We start from the raw sequence: 17780 nt of genomic DNA on the forward strand, positions 1-17780 counted from the left end.
GGAGATTCTGGAAAATTCTGATTAATATCTAGAACAAAAATGATATTAAAGTAACTGATATAACCACAAGAAAGAACATACACTAGTAACAGAGTTAGGAAGGTAACTTACATTCATTATAAAATATTAATACCAGTAACACTTATGTTTAATATTTTTATTATAAAATTTTTGGCTAAGTTTCATAGCCATTGTCAATACAGTTATAAGAAAAGAACTCAGAAAAGAACAATTTAATTGAAATCACGTGATATTATGTGCAACATCGGCTGCAGGAGAATAGCTCCATCTGCATTAATAGATATTCGAAATAAATTACAATAAATTGATTCAGTTAATTATTTTAAAATTATAAACAAAATTTAATTACAATTATGGAACACATGAATGGTGAGTATGGTTAATATAACTTCCCCTTAATTGAGAAAGTTTTGGGCAATCGTTTTTGTTCAGATTCGGGTTATGAATATGTGCTTCACAGCTTTGTTTGTCGAGTCTTTCTAGAAGAAAGTAACCTTTGTGTAACACTTTGGTTTTGTTCCACTGAATTTGTGTTTTGTAGATTAAAGCAGGGTTTGCTGAATCGTATTTATTGGATTTGTTAAGAGAAATGTATTCTTGACGTTCTTCCAGACGAATTTGACTAGGTGCAGATTGACCAGTTTGTTCATAATAGTTGGTAAGAATTTGCATACAGAAATGGGTAGACAAACAAGCTATATGCTGCAAGGAGTAGCATGGGTTTACTAAAGGAAGATCATGTTTTAGCAATTTGCTCATATTTTATAACAATGTTATGGCTGAGTTGGATAAAGAGAATGGATATACTATGATAATATTGGACTTTTCTGGGGCATTTCATAGGATACCACACGAAAAAGGCTGTTGCATAAACTGGAGAATATGGGATTGTAATATAAACTCTCGACTTGGGGAGATGGTTGTCTATCAGAAAGTGGTATACAGTGGGTGTGAATCTGCAAGATTTAAGGTGGCCAGTGATACTTCAGAGTTCAGTCCTTGGGTCACTACTGTTCAGTCTGTACATTAATGACATCAGGCAGGATCTAACATCAGATGTGCAATTGTTTGACAATGATGTGAAGAAAGGCAGAGCAATCAGGGATGCCACTGATAGTCAGCACTTAAAGGGATCTTGGCATATTGGTAGATAGGAATTTGAAGTTCAAAGGTCACATAGCAAAAGTTGCAAATACAACTCAGGATAATTGCGATGTTGAAGTGAACCTTGACATCTAAGGATGACTTCCTTATCCTTAGATGTCAAGGTTCACTTCATTATAAAGCCTCTTTATAAGGCTTTGATAAGACCACACACCTGGATTATTGTGCACAGATTTGGTCTCCCAGATTCCAAGGGGATAAAGAAGCTGTGGAAAGGATGCAAAGAAGAGTTACAAAGATTATATCTGGATTACGGGATTTAGATTATGAGAACAGATTACAGATTCTAGTTAACGGGAGGAAGAGGGGTGATATGATACAGGTCCATAAACATTTGAATGGGCATTATAGGGTATCGTCTGATGGATTTTTTTATGTGGAAGATGGGGAGAGAACATGAGGGCATCCATGGGGGTTAAGTTTGTTCACAGTCAAGAAAGGGATAAGAGCTAGGTTTTTCTCTCGCAGAGAAAAACCTAGCTCTTATCCCTTTCTATTTGAATATCAGTGATGGAATAATTTGCCTTTATGGGTAGTGAGTGCATCTAGTGTGAATGAATTTAAGGGAAGGTATGACAGCTGGTTTGGGTGATTTATAGCCTCCCTCAATGAGTCCTTGACTCCTTGGAGGTCTCATATAATGTAATATAATAATAACAATAACATGAACCACAAGAGCAGGAGATTCTATAAACTCCAGGATAAGATAGAGGAGAATATTTGTCTTTTGGTGAAATAAGGAATATGTTAAGTTTGCAAACCGGATGGAAAGCAATTTGTACATTAATTGTTGAAGTAATCTTGCTATTTTTTCAGAAAGTCCCTTACATATGGAATACAAATTCTGGTAATTTCTTCTTGAGGAGGGTTAGGACAATGGCCATAATTATTAATTATTTTTTCGATAGTTTTTGCATAATAACCATTTGCACTAAAGATAGCTCTGATAATAAACAGTTCTTTGTTTCAAACAATAATGAATTCTTTTGATTTATAATGAATATGATGAATAATTAAAATTTATTCTTCCACTTACGCATTAATTTTCAGATGAATTTGTATCTTATATTCTTATATCCTCATATGTTCTTTCTTCTGGTTATATCAGTTGCTTTATAACATAATTTTTGTTCTAGGTGTTTATCAGAAATTTCCAGACCCCCCCCCCCCCCGTGTGTGCGTGCGTGCGTGCGCGTGCATGCGAGAGAGAGAGAGAGAGAGAGAGAAGGTGTATCTGTTTTGCACGGATTAGCTTCCTTATCATAATTTTTGAATTTTTGACCTGTTCAAAGAGTTGAGTAAGTTCACCTGTCAAACAAGTGATTTCTGTAAATATGATATTTTGGGATCCTGGTTTTGTGTATATATATCTCATCTCCAACATGTTAGGCTTAATTAGCCTGACATGACTAAGTAACTTGTCATCACTGGCTAACTCGCCTTCTATCGGAGGAGAAGGGTATGGTGATGAGTACTGCTATGACGTCTAATACATAGTTATTCACATTTGGTATATGTATTTATCAGTATATATTCTTACTTTCTTCAATTTTAGTCTCATGTCTGGATACTGTCAGTGTGTTCTACATTCAACCATATTTTGTTTGTCTGATTGTTTGATAGTTAATGTATCTGCTTTGCAGACTTTGGGTTTAAATATTTTGTAAATGTTTTTAAATGGTAGATGCATTTCATACTTGGTGTGAGACCATCACTTGTTGTTTTTTTTAAGATCATTTTTGCCATCCATTTTGAATATAAAAATTATCATAATTATCTTATTGTCAATTCAGAATACTGTTTTGCTAATCTGTGCTTAATCCTTAAAATTTCTTCAACTTAATATTTTATTATTAAATTCATTATTTCACTAATTTATTAATTTATTAATCCTTCTGAGCTTGGAACTCAAATACAGGATACTGGGATTTCTATAAGTTTATCATTAGTATACAAATTGAATATTTTAATAAATTTTGTACTTGAATGATTTGCCAGATAAAGCCTTGTTTAGACAAGAGGATAATTATATATGCAACATATTTATTAGTATATAATTAAGTTTAAATAATTAAATTACACATAATATATTTGCAGTATTTGAGCCATGTGTAGGCGAAGTAGTTGCTATTCGTTCAGATAACCGTTTTGTTGAAGAAGTGACTACTGGCCAAAAATGCAGTGTAATACTAGACAAAACTTGTTTTTATGCTGAATCTGGAGGTCAGATTTATGATACAGGCTTCATAGTGAAAGATGATGATGAGGTAATTTATCTCTTTTTTGTTTACTTATTTAGATTATGTGTACTGTTCTTATGTAGAATATAACAATAAAAGTCAGTGATTAATTGTTTGCTGTTCACATCCTGAACAATTTTTGAAGAAATCATATGTATGAGACTAAATTACATATTTCATGATATTTGCCAAGATCTTTGATGTTCTTCATATTAATATTTTTCCTATCTTTTCTGTAGGATGTAGAATTCAATGTTACAGAAGTTCATTTACAAGGTGGCTTTGTAGTTCATATGGGTAGTGTTGGAGGTGTCCTTAAAGTTGGAGATAAAGTTAAACTCTTCATTGATGAGGTAATTCATTGCTTAATTCATTTATTTTACTAAAGTTTATTTCTGTTTAGTCCTGAAAGGAATAACACAAGCACCTGACATGAGAAAATGAGAATCATTCTGTAGCAGATTATTTAAAAGTATAATGTCACCTGTAGAAAGAAAAGTAACCTTAATATATCTCCTATTTGAATATCAGTTGAATACCACTTTGCTTAATGATGTGGTTCATATGCATTATAAATACCAGTGGAAATAACATACAACTTTTCCTTATACTCAGTTTAACATGAAATCATTTTCTATACACCTTTTAATACCACTGCTGATTTTCAGTGTAGCTATGTATTGCTCTGTTCTTCATATGGTATTTTTAATAGTTTACCTATCTTGAATTCTTCTGATGCTGAGTTTGTTTAAAACGTCACCGATCTTAAATTAAAAAAATAAATAAATACAGGGAGAAATCATCATCAAATTTCTGATATTTATCCACATGGAGTGTACAAGATATTATGATAGTACTACATGAAAAAGTTACATCATTACTAACTTTTGATTGACAATCTTCCTTCAAATTAATTGATTATCTGTCAACACTCCAACAGAATCAGATCTTATGTTTTCTCTCCTGACACACTTTTTACTGTGTCAATCCACCTACATCTTAGTCTTCCTTTGAGTATTTTTCCTGTTAGCCTGGCAAAAAATACTTGTTCTGCTAATCTTTCTTCTTCCATTCTGTTTAAGTGACCGTTCCCTCTGAGATTAGCTCTTCTAACACATTCCTGAATGTTAAGAATGTCAAACATTCAGGAATGTCTAACACATTCCTGAATGTTAAGAATGTCAAGTTCTTTCTTAATATCCTCATTTTTAATATGATGCTGCCATTAATGCCATCTGTTTGCTCTCTTGATCTTTCTCAGAACTCATAATTCTGTGGCCTCCAGTCTTTGATCAAGTGCTTTATTTCTAACCCAGATCCATAATGAAAGAAATGAGAAAGAGGTGAATGAAAGAAAGAGTGAATGAAAAAGCATAAAAGTGCAAGAAACGGGGGGGGGGGGGGGGAGATAGTATTGTATGGAGATTTGATGATAAAAGGTATACTTAATCTTAATGAGAAAGTGATGAAAGAATGTTTTCCAGGTGTGAAGATAAAGGATGCTAGTGAAGCTGTAAGTTTTCAGAAGAAAGAAAATAATGAATTAATTGTTTTGGCAGGCACAAATGATTTGAAAGGTGAGAAATATGCAATGAGAGAAGATATGAAAGAATTGCTAAAAGAAGTAAAAGTGAAGAGTAAGAAAGTAAAGCTCATGAGTCTGCTGCCTCAATATGATAGAGTGAATTGAGAAGGGCCATGATTGTCAATGAGAAGATTGTGCACGAGGAATGGTGCAGTTTATAGATCTGTGGATTGAATTAGATGGACATAAGGACCTGTATGTCACTGATGGACTGCACTTAAATGGGTTTGGAGTTGGGTGCTTGGAGAAAGTGTTGTTCGGAAGTGCAAAATCAGGGAACCCAGAAACAGCCAGCCTGGTTGGCCGAGTGGATAGTGTATCTGCTCTCCAGCCAAAAGGCTGCGGGTTGGAATCCTGCCTTGGGCATGGATGTTTGTGATTGCCTGTGAAAGCACTAGTGGTGGTAGTTCGGCAGTAGATGACGTTGGACTCCCTGGAGGTGCGATATAATAATAATAATATTGGGATAGGAGCAATCAAGCATGTGTCTAGCCACCCTTGGGATAAGTATGAGTCCAGGAATGATGGAAAAGCTGAGTGCAGTTCCCCAGGTTTCGAATCAGAATGGACAAGTAATGACATCTAATGTCATTACCTGTAAGGGTAACTGTGGCCCAAGAGGATGTTGAAAAATGCATGTGCATGAATGCTCAAACCATCAAAAATAAAGGAGAGGAGGTTTTAACATTGGTTAACTCATCTTGACCAAAAATTATTGGCATTGGCGAGACCTGGTTGTCAGAGAATGATGTAGTTACAGGGATAGAATGTAATGGATATTGTAGTTTCAGAGAAGATAGAAGAAATAGGACAGGATAAAGGGTATTATTAATGATAGCTGAAGAATTTCAACCAACAAAAAGTTAAAGAAGATTGTAGAAGTGATCTAAATGGTTCATTTGAGGTTGTCTTGTATGAGATAGAGGCCAATAATGCAAAATATATTGTTGGTTGCTGATATAGACCTGGCAGTCCAGAAGAAAATGTGGATGACATGCATCAGCAGATTAGTACAATGATTAGTACAACCGAGCAATTATCATGGGAGAGTTCAACTATGTTGATATAGATTGGAAGGGGCACGTGCCAAAATGGAAATGGAATTTATACAGTTACTAAGGGATAATTACCTGAAACAGTATGTGATCGAAGGGACCAGGGATATGAGAATGTTGGCTCTGCTAATAGCATTGGAAGATCTATCTATGACTGCGGTAGCAATTCTATCTCCTTTCTGGGAAAGTGACTATCCAGTTTTGTTTTGGGAGGTTGATCAACATGTGCAAATTTCAGTAAAGAATGGTTTTATATGGAACTACAAAGCTGGTGATTATGTTACTAAGTTCAGTTATTAAGTCATCACTTTGTAACGGTATATCATCCAGGTGATGACTTTGCAGTTACTGAGGTGACAGAGACTGATGTGAGCATTGGGGTAGATGAACACGAGTTACTCAGTATATTGAAAAATATCAATGTAAATACATCATTGGGTGTGGATGGTATGTCTGCTCGTGTGCTACGAGAATGTGCAAGCGAACTGGCAGTGCCTCTGCCAATTTATTTAAATCGTCTTGTAAGAAATCTATACACCTTTATCAACTATTGTCCTCCCTAGTTTTGCATTATTGGCAAACAACTGAATGTCTTCCTTCAAATCTTCTACAATATCATTAATATGCAAATTAATATGTAACATGCCCAATCTATTACAACAGTTCTTCAATTTAGTCAAAGAGCCTTGCAGACTATTGTATTTATTTAGAAGTATAAACATCATCTGCATAAAGTAAACAGCTAAGCTCATCACCAATTTTTATATCAGGTTTAATACCACTTGCCTTCATAATGTGATCCATATAAATAATGAATAACAGTGGAGATAATGTGCACCTTTGTTGCACACATGATTTAACAACAAGCCATCTTCCTGTGCCTCCTTCAGTTCTAACTACTGACTTACAACTCAAAGGTAGACTAAGTATTGCTTGATGTAATGTCTCATTTACATCATATAACTGTAGCATTTTGAGTAGGGTTTCTCTTGGCACCTTGTCATGTGCCTTTTTCAGATCTGTGAAACTTAGATACAAGTCTTTGTTATATCCCCAAGATTTTTCAACTATTTGTCTTAAAGTGAAAATCTGATCCTGAAAACCTCTATTTTGCCTGAATCCATCTTGTTCTTCACCAAGCTTCCCTTCTACAATAGCCATTTCTCAAGTATGCTTGCATCAGTCTTATCAGGAACACTCATTAGGGAAATACTTCTATTATTCTTATGCTCAGTTTCATTTCCCTTTTTATAGATGGGTACTGTAAGAGCTCTACTCTACTCTGGAATTCGATCCTGTGACCAAGCCTTCTGAATTATGCAATACAGCCACTGTAAAACTTTTATACCTCCATATTTGAGCATTTCTGATTGAATATTATATACTATTGCTGCCTTTCCATATTTCAGGTTTTTGAAGACTTTTTCTGCTTCAAGTATGGATGGATATGTGTTCATGATTGCATTTCTGTCAAGAATGTTCTTCCATCAGGCTGTTTCTGCTTGTTTCATTTAGCATGCTCTCAAAGTATTTACTTCAGATATTTCTTTGCAGTACTCTATCCCCTCCATTCCTAAGCTTTTCCAATAGTCTCCAGAATATGTTGCTACCTTCATTTATTTCTGTGTTCTTACCAAAGTGTTCTCATGACTTCAGTTTAGCTAGATGCACTTTCTTCTTTTCCCTTGACTGTTTCTTTAACTTTCTGAGTTTGCCGCCATAGAGTTTTGATTTTTCCATCCTTGCAGACAACCTCACCACATCACATCCCTCTCTGATTCACTCAATGTTTTCTTCAGGGTTTTCCACTAAGTCTCCAATGTTTGGTTTCTGTTTTCAAACCCTTTCATTTTTTCTTGAATGATATTTGTGTATTTTAATCTACAGTTTACCTCTGAAAGCTGCTCAACTTTGATTTGCTTCAAAACTTTCTTACATATATATATTTTTTTAAATACGAAATTCATTTTTTTCTTACTCAAAACTAAATAGTGATCACTTTCTATTTCAATATCCTGAAGTAGTGGAAAAACATCTATCGACAATAACATAGTCAATAAAACTTTTCTGATTTCTTGCTTCTTCTGTCCATGTGCATTTGTCCAAATTTTTATGTTAGAACATGGTTTTAGTAATAACTAGCCCATGTCCTGAACAGAAATCCTGCAGGTACTTACCATTATTATTAGCATCACTCTTTTCTACAAATATTTCCAAAATATTTTAATATGTCTCTTAATCTTATCTTACTCTGTTGTTTAGATTTTTAACAAGGACCTACTTTTCTTTTTCTTTGACAGCTGCTATCTCTAATTCCTTGAAAATTTCTCCATTTCTTCTTTAGTAGAGCCTTTTGTATTTTGTGAGACCATAGATATAAATAAGTTTCACTGTCCAGTTCTCCATTTGGACATTTGTCCATGTCACTCTACTTTATATTGCCTGACATTCAAGAAGATTATCCTCGTATTTAGTGTTAGATACCATAGATACTCATTCTTTTCCCCTGATCGTTATTGCCTGAATGTAATATTTCATTTATTTGTTAGAAAGATCTCGCCTATTTTTGTCTTCTTCATTCCACTCACAACCTGTTATGTTGGTTGGGCATTTATCCTGTTTCTCTCTGCTAGTTCCATTTCTTTTTCATTCATGCTTATTACATTAATGGTACTAATCTTGAACTGTAATAATATTGTGTTCCAGGATTTGGTTCACTAACTGACTTTGCTCTGTTCATGCTGCTTCCCTGACACACACAAAAAAAAAGAAAGAAAAAAAAAAGGGGGGGAGCTTGTTTAACTGGGTGACACTCCAGTTGACATAAAATACTGTCATATCATCATCACTCTGCATTATGGTTTAAACCAGTAAGTATACAATGTTTTTTTTTTTTTTTTTTTGGTGGTGGTGGGGGGGGGTAAATCCCAAATTGGTAGCTCATCTTCATTCATTCACTATTTGGGTAGATACTTAACAGTGCACGATGAGAGGGTGAGAACTCGACAATAGGTTACCCTAGTCATTTCCATGTATTCTTTAAAATATTGCATGAAGGTCTCCTTACAATTATACTGCTTTGAATTAAAGATGCTAAGAAATATATTCCTGGTTTAATTCCTTATCCAAGCATAAACAAACAAATTTGTGTGTGAAGTATCTTCACAATTGGACTGTTTGTATATAGAGACAAATGACTTCAAATTATTTGCCTTGGTATTCCATAATGCTATGCATTATGGGAATGGCCACTGATGAGACCTCACTAAAGGGTCAAAACCAATCTGGATAGTGCCCCTTGCCATAATGCACAGCATTATACACACCCAAATGGATGTGTGTTTTGTTATGGAATACTAAGACAATTGATGTGAAGTCATTAGCCTCTATATACAAGTAGCCCAGTCTTGAAGATACTTCACGTGTGCAAACTTTGCTTGCTTACACTTGGATAAAGGATTAAACTAAGAATATAATTTCTTGGCATCTTTAATTTATAATTTAACCAAGTGGAAGAACTTTCAACAAAATCCCCTTAGGTCCAGTGCTATCTGGACCTAAGGGGATTTTGTTGAAAGTTCTTCCACTTGGTTAAATAGCACTGGACCTAAGTGAAAGAAACTTTCAGCATACAGCTTTGACTGTTAAGCACCCCCAAATATAAACATAGCATGAATATAAAATACAAATACATGCATATGAATTTTCTATAGTATTTTCTTTTTTTAATGGAATTTGTGCCATTTTCGCAATTATTATACACACGTATTCACAGGAATATAGTAATTTTATTACTGCAAGTATTTCAACTAGAAACTAACTGGTCATCATCATCACTGTATCAGCATGATCACAAGCTTAAGCTACAACAAAGAATGTTTTACAGAACTGAACCACATGCTGGATGCCACCTAGTGGGTGGTTACAATATAAATAAGATTACAATTAAGGCCTAAATTTAAAATTAAGTCATTTGCAATAAAATTAAATTAATTACATAATGAAATAATACAGCATTGTGTTAAACTAAAATAATAATTAAAATTAAAATGGTGGGGGGATCATTATTGCTTGCCATTCATGAGGATGAGACTCTCCCAAACCTTGGGAGTGACAGTCATTCTGATTTAAATTTTGACAGTGTAGAAGTGGTTCCACACTTCTAAAACACCCAAAACTATACCTTCACAGATGTAAAAAGGCAAGGATTAGACCATAGGATACCATGGTTAGGTTTATTGCTTTTCATATAAGATTAGTGTTCATGATAGTCGTTTTTCAACAGAACATCCTGTTTGGCCAAAGTATGAGTTTAAGCACTCACACTGAACTTGGTACGCACCACGGAGAGGGGGGGGGACTGTTTATCTTTCGTGGGTGGTAGATTTTGTTGATTGGGGAAAAAAAAATATATAGGAAGCGCATATACTTTTTTCCCTAAAAAGTATAAAGGAACTAAATTATATCTTTTCAGGATCTTAGTAATTATTTCAGATGTCTGCAATATGCAATATATATGCGATAGGGACACACAATACAGGTTCAGGAATTTTGGCAATGAGCTTGTAAGAGTCAACGATGCATTTAAACTTCCTTGAGGTGAAATTCTTCTGTGGTAAGATGCATTGGATGGTGTTCAATTCTTGTTATAGAGCTTGAGAATTCGAGTAGATAACATAGGTCCTATTGACGAAAGCTTTGAATATGTCGATTTTTTTTAAATGGATGACATGCTGAATCTTGCTGTGTATAGCAGCCTGAGAAGATAGAGTTAATGTCCAGGAAATCTAATTGTTCATCCTTTTTCTTTTTCCATAGTAAAGTTGATGCATGGGTAAGATTAGAAAAAGTCGGCTGTTGATTTTGAAAGAGAATCCTTATTGCCCGTGATTTCTTAACTGTTTGTTGCAAAATAAAAATCTGGTTTTGACTTTATTTGGCCACTCTAGCTTAATCCTTTACCAATTCAATAATTTTTCTTAGTTGTTTCTCAAGTATATTTTCATTAATCTTTCTTGGGACATTCACTAAGAAAATTCCTTTATAATTGTCACATTCAATCTTATTTTCCATTTTATGAAGTGGCATAATGACATCTCCGAGATTTGTTGTTATGATCAAGTTTTCTGCATTATTAGAGAATGACTTTAATCTGCAATTCTCTTGACATATACAAATTACAAATCCATCCAGCAACTGAATACTGCTCTCACCTGTGAAATAATGTCAATACCATTGTAATATATTATTCTTTACTTTAATTTATACTCTATCTCTCTTAAACTTGATTAATTTCTTTGTCCACTAAAATTTTCCTTCAGTTCTACTCATTTCTCATATACGCTCGCATTTAATACCTTATTCAACTTAGCAATAATCTGCTTATCTTAGGCCCTTCAATTAATTTTTTCTAATCATACTTATATCCATACTGTTAGTGAAAGACCCTTGGTTTTTGTATATCCACTATAACAGGTTACAAACTCCCACACTGTGTAATTTAGAGAAATTTATTTGTTTTTCGACTATGCCACTCTAAATTATATATACAGCATGAGAATTTGTTTCAACATATATAAGATCTGAATCTTAATTTACTCCATCATCATCATAATCATCAAATTCCTGACATGTAATCTCAAGGGATGTACAGGATATGATAGTACTACATGAAAAATTTACATCATTACTAACTTCCTATCTACAATTTTCCTCCAAATCAGTCTGTTACTTGTCAAGACTCCAACATTATCAGATCTTATATTTCTATCATCTAAGACACTTTGTACCGTATTAATCCACCTATATCTTGGTCTTCCTCTGGGTTGTTTTCCTGCCAACCTGGCAGAGAACTCTTGTTTTGCTAATCTTTCCTTGCCCATTCTGTTTAAGTGACCATACCACCTGAGATTAGCTCTGCTAGCGCATTCCTGAATTGAATTCTGACAATGTCAAGTTCTTTCCTAATATCCTCATTTTTAATATGATATTACCATCGATGCCATCTGTTCACACCTCTAATCTTTCTCAGGACTCTCATATCCGCAGTCTCTAGTCTTTGGTCAAGTGTTTTACTTCTGACCCATCTCTCATATCCATAAATTAAAACTCGTTTGAACAGTGTCTTGTATACAGCTAATTTAGTGTTCTGACTAATTTCTCTCTTATTCGATATGAATTTATTCAATTGACTTCCTACCATACCAGCGTTGTTGATTCTGTTGTCTATTTCCATATTTAATTTACCAACCTCGCTAAAAATCAGCTACTTAGGTATTGATAGAATGCCTAAGTAGGTGAAATGTTTTACTTGTTCTATAAGTTCTCCATTCACAATGCAGTTGATAATTTCAATGTTTCTGCCTATTTTCATTGTCTTTGTCTTTTTAATGCTGACCTTCATACCATATCTATTACAACAGTTATTCAATTTAGTCAGGGAATCTTGCAAAGTTGTAGAGGATTTATTTAGAAGTATAACATCGTCCGCATAAAGCAAAGAGCTGACATTAACATCTCCAATTCTGATATCATGCTTAATACCACTTTCCTTCATAATGTGATCCATATAGATACTGAATAAGAGAGGGGATAATATACATCCTTGTCTCACACCAGATTTAACATTAAACCATCTTCCTGTACTTCCTTCAATTCTAACTGCTGACTTACAACTCAAATAAAGACTAAGTATTGCTTGATATAATGCCCCATTGACACCATATAACTGCAGCGTATTGAATAGCTTCTCTCTTGGCACCTTGTCATATGCCTTTTCCAAATCGACAAAACTTAAATACAGATCTTTGTTATATTCCCATGCTTTCTCAACTATTTGTTGTAAAGTGAAGATCTGATCCTGACAGCCTCTATTTGGCCTGAATCCAGCTTGTTCTTCACCCAGCTATTCTTCCACAATTCTTCTCAACTGTTTCTCAAGTATACTTGCATAGATCTTGCCAGGAACACTCAGTAGGGAAATACCTCTGTAATTCTCACATTCAGTTTTATTTCCCTTTATATATATGGATACTATTAGAGCTCTACTCCAATCATCGGGAATTCGTCCCTCTGTTCATGTTTTCTGAACTATGCAGTGCAGCCACTGTAAGACTTTTATCCCACCATACTTCAGCATATTTGGGCAAATATCATCTACTCCTGCTGCCTTTCCACATTTCAAGCCTTTGATGGCTTTTTCTACTTCAAGTATGGCTATGTATTCCTGACTGCATGCATGGTCAGTGGTTTTTACCACTGTGCTATCATCACTGCTTGTTTCTTTTGGCAGTTTTTCAAAGTAATTACTCCATACTCAAAGGATATCTTTTTCTCCTGTTTTCATATCACTTTTATCATCTCTAACTCCTTTTACAGTACTCTTTGCTCAATTTCTAAGCTTCTTCAATAACCTCCGCAATATCTTACCTCCTTCTTGATATTTATTTTCTATGTCCTTGCCAAAGTCCTCCCATGACTTTTGTTTAGCTAGCTTTACACATTGTTTCGCTTTCTTACATTTGTCTCTGTATTCTCTAAGAGCACAAGCTGACTTATTTGCCAGGTACTTTTGATATGCTTTCTTCTTTTCCTTCACTGCCTCTTTAACTTCCTGTGTCCACCATGGAGTTCTGATTTTTCTATCCTTGCAGACAACCTCATCACATGCCTCGCTGTCTGAATCAATCAGGGTTTTCTTCAATTTTTAATTTACTTAATTCCTTAAAAGCTAATCGTGGCAATTCCTACTTTAATCAGCCTCACAGGTTCGATATCTATTTGGAAACAGTGCATTGGCTAATAGATCAGGCAAGAGAGTTACACAGACAAAACATGTTTATTTTAAGCTAAGTCAATAATACAGTGCATTAGACAAATTCCAAACAAAAGCTCTTAAAGGCATATCACGTACTCAGCATGCAACATATATGTTTAGACATGACATATACAATACTTAACCAAATGGTTTACAACACTTTGCTATCTTGAGCTGCCTCTTACATTATACTTAGCTAAACATCCTATTTGGGCATAGACAAGTTAACGTTTAGCTTATCTCTGTATAGCTAATCACAATTTAACCTCAGTAAGGATATATATACTGTCTCTAGTACAACTACTGTAACATTAACAGATCAGAGCTTACTCACATGCGCGTTTCACATACAGTCCTAACAACTTGAACTATACTTCTGTAAGTTCTGCTACACTTTGCCTTTGTTCCTGGGTGCTGGCTATAATTTGGACAGCTCTTTGCGGTCTTTTGGTGGCAGTATTAAATATATAGATTGAATCTCCATCAGTAAACTGGAACCTCTTGTTGATGGTGCAAATTCCACACATATGCAGCACATTCAACGGCTACTGGAAATACATTGGACGGGAACAGCCTCACCTGGATCCTCCCTGCACCTGTGATCATGCCTTGACATGAACAAACTCGAGAGAGAGAGAGTGAGCCAGCCAGCCTAGAGCCCTTTTATAGCTCTGTTTATTCTTTGTTCTGTAGCTGTAACGCCCCCAGATCTTCTGTGTACATGATGACGTCACTTGGGCTACCTTCGTTTTTGATGGCAATTTTCTACATATGATCATGAAGAATATACAAATATACACTTGTATATTCTTGCTGGGTCAAACATAATCTGGCTAATCCCTTATTTTCCGTTACACATGCACTTACAATATACATTTTTTTTTAACCCTAATAGTAGAATTATTACATTAGTTTAAAAACTTTACAGATTCTGATTTCTGTAACAGTTTCCCCGTGAGAGATTTTACACACCTATGGGATGTATCCCTGTGAACTCCTAAAAGATCTTGACGTACTTGGGGGGGGATTTCATTTCCCAGCTTGCTTGAAGTGGCTTGAAAAAGTCGTGGCATCTAGATAATGCTTTTCATAGTTTGGCTTTAGACTGAATGAAACGTTTCTTCCATTTATTAATTTCCTGTACTTCTGTCTTTTTGGAATAGTCTCTCCCTGCTGTGTATTTTCTGAATTATATAATTCTTGGCTACCTTTTATGCTTCACTGTATAAACAGTGAACACCTGCTGATTTTATATATATATATATATATATACACACATACATACACTAAAACCCTGAAGTTACGCGGTAGGTGGGACCAACAAAAAGTGCTTAAGTCGAATTCGCGTAACTCGGGGTATAATTTTGCATGTAATTTATATATACAAACATACAATTGGGACCAGAGGTTTACAAAAACACCTATATTTTTAAAGAAATATAATCATAAGTGTAGTTTTTCACACACAAAAAAAAAAGAAAGTTATTTCGATGTTGATGGTTTCATAAAATCTAATAGATTCGTCTGACGGCATAATGTCTTTTTCTTGTCATGCAAAATTTCTTCATAGCAAGCTAATGATTTTTTTATTCCTTGCCTTCTGGTTACAGTTCGTTCCTCATTAGAATCTATGTCCTCCAAAATCTGTAAACCTTTCTTTTATGATTGTTCTTACTGTGGATTCCTGTAGATCGAACTTCTTTGCTAGCTGACAAATTTTCATTCCGCCTTCAAAATCCTTAATAATGTTGAGTTTTGTTTCCAAAGTCAACGTTTTTCTTTTCTTGCTAGCTGTAGAAGAATCGGACTTGCTTCTTTTGGACGATATTATTTTTTATGTGATAAAATTTTTATCAAGAACATAACATTAAACAATCTCCAGGTTTGTAGACTATAAAAATCATGTATGAATGGAGACTGTGCGAAACACATCAGTGCTTGTTCACAGCATGTGCAACACTGGCGAATGCGGCCGGCAACTGAAAGATACGATTAGTGGCGAGGCGTGAAGCGGGATGGGAATACGTACATATAAGAAACCGCGTAAGTCGGGGTATGACTGTATATATATATATATATATATATATATATATATATTTTTTTTTTTTTTTTTTTCCTTTAAGTTTTTCTTATATTTTCCTATCTTCTTTCCCCTCAACTTTCTTTCCATTTATGGTACTTGATGTGCTATAAGTTTAACAACCTCTGGATTTTATTCATGCAATAGACATAAAAAGGAAAAATCAATCTATCCTTATATTTTAACTTTAAAATAAAAAATTTAGATATTCAATACCTTGTTGAAAGCAGCATTTTGATTGTTTATATTATTTTAATCATTTAGCATTGTTTATTATACCCATTATATTTCTGTGACCTTTGTAGTTTGTAAATATTTAATTTGTTAAATGCAGCATTAATTGATATTTTTTGTTGTGAAACCTCTAAGAATTTCTTTATTGTTTAGGAACGGCGGAAATTGATCATGAACAACCATACTGGCACACATATTCTAAATTTTGCTCTTAGAAAAGTATTAACAGCAGAAGCTGATCAAAGAGGATCACTTGTGGCTCCGGACAGACTACGTTTTGACTTCACTAACAAGGTACTCATTATTTTAGAAACTCAGCTGAGTAGTGTTTAAATATTGCTATATCTGAAGAGTTTCGTGTCATTATAACTTTTGCCCTTCTTATACTTTTAAAACTTACCAGTGCTGAGAGGTTCTTGGTTTTGCTAACCTCATTGGCCAAAATGCTTAGTATGTCTGCTCTCTAGCTAAGAGACTTTGGACTCAGTCCCACCATGAGCAAGGGATGGTTAAATGAAATTCTTGGTTGATTGTAAGATGCCAACTTATTAGGATCCTTAAGTGGTTGACAAAATTTTATGTTTGGTTAACATAATCCAGAAATCTTTTAAGAGTAGATAATCCAGAAAGGTTTCTGGATTATCTACTCTTTCCCCACCCACTATAATAAGCCTGTGTACTATAGACTATGACTGCCTGTCATGATTGGGATACACTTTTAAAAAAAATCTATATTTGAGTTAAATAATACATAGTTAGGAATAGCTTACCTTTCAGTTTGCCTTCAGCTTTTCTTAACTAAAGGCAAAATCTTCTCAACTTGTAAGTGATAAATTGTGAGTAGAGAAATATCTGTACTTAACTTCGAAATCGGATTCCTTCTGTCATAGAACCCATTAAATTCGTTCACCATCTATGCAGTTATCCTTTTTTTGGTAGTATATTTCAATCACCATGCACAAAATCTATAACTCGCTCCCTCACTTGTCTTTTATGCAGTTGTGAAGAATGTTCCTTTTTTATCATCCCTACTTTCTCTGCAAGTAGTCAGAATAGTATTGTATGGTCAAAATAATGACCCTACTTCTGTTACCTTATTTCTTTATATTCAAAATTTAGCAGATTAGATCTCCCTTATCCTATCCTTAATGCTAATATTCCTCTACCGTTATTCTTCTTTTGTGTTAAACAAAAGTAAAAACTTTTGTGGAAACAAAGACTGATGAAAAATGTTAGAAATTTTTAACACTACACTCATTTTCTTACAAATAGAACAATGGTGAGAAAATGAGTATCCTGCTAATGTTCAACTAAAATTTAAAATATTTGAATATAGTTGGTTTTTATTCTGTTAATCTTTTGATTTTAATTTGTGCCTCAAGAGTGTCAGATAATTAATCATTTTAAGAATTCATAAGAGGACAAAGCCATTTGCATTCTAGGCAGTAGTTTTAATTAAATTTCCATTAGCCCACACATGGCATTTATTTGCTACAGGCCTTGGGGCCTCTCATATGGGAGTGATATATACAGGGTGTTCGGGATAAATTTGACAGTTTCGTAAGGAAAAAGAAAATCTTCTTTG

General features: G+C 34.4%; 1 protein-coding gene across 1 annotated transcript in view; it reads left to right on the forward strand.

The window, feature by feature from the left end:
- Positions 1 to 17780, forward strand: part of AlaRS (alanine--tRNA ligase, cytoplasmic) — a 329791-nt gene that overhangs the window by 193682 nt on the left and 118329 nt on the right. The window contains exons 12-14 of the mRNA XM_090398495.1: positions 3283 to 3452; positions 3665 to 3778; positions 16349 to 16489. Of these exons, the coding sequence (XP_090254621.1) occupies positions 3283 to 3452; positions 3665 to 3778; positions 16349 to 16489 (425 nt within the window). The remainder of the gene's footprint in view (positions 1 to 3282; positions 3453 to 3664; positions 3779 to 16348; positions 16490 to 17780) is intronic.

The sequence above is a fragment of the Typopeltis vanoorti genome, chromosome 9 (genome assembly GCF_054136105.1).
Source record: "Typopeltis vanoorti isolate ZY-2024b chromosome 9, IOZ_Tvanoo_1.0, whole genome shotgun sequence".
NCBI lineage: Eukaryota > Metazoa > Arthropoda > Arachnida > Uropygi > Thelyphonidae > Typopeltis > Typopeltis vanoorti.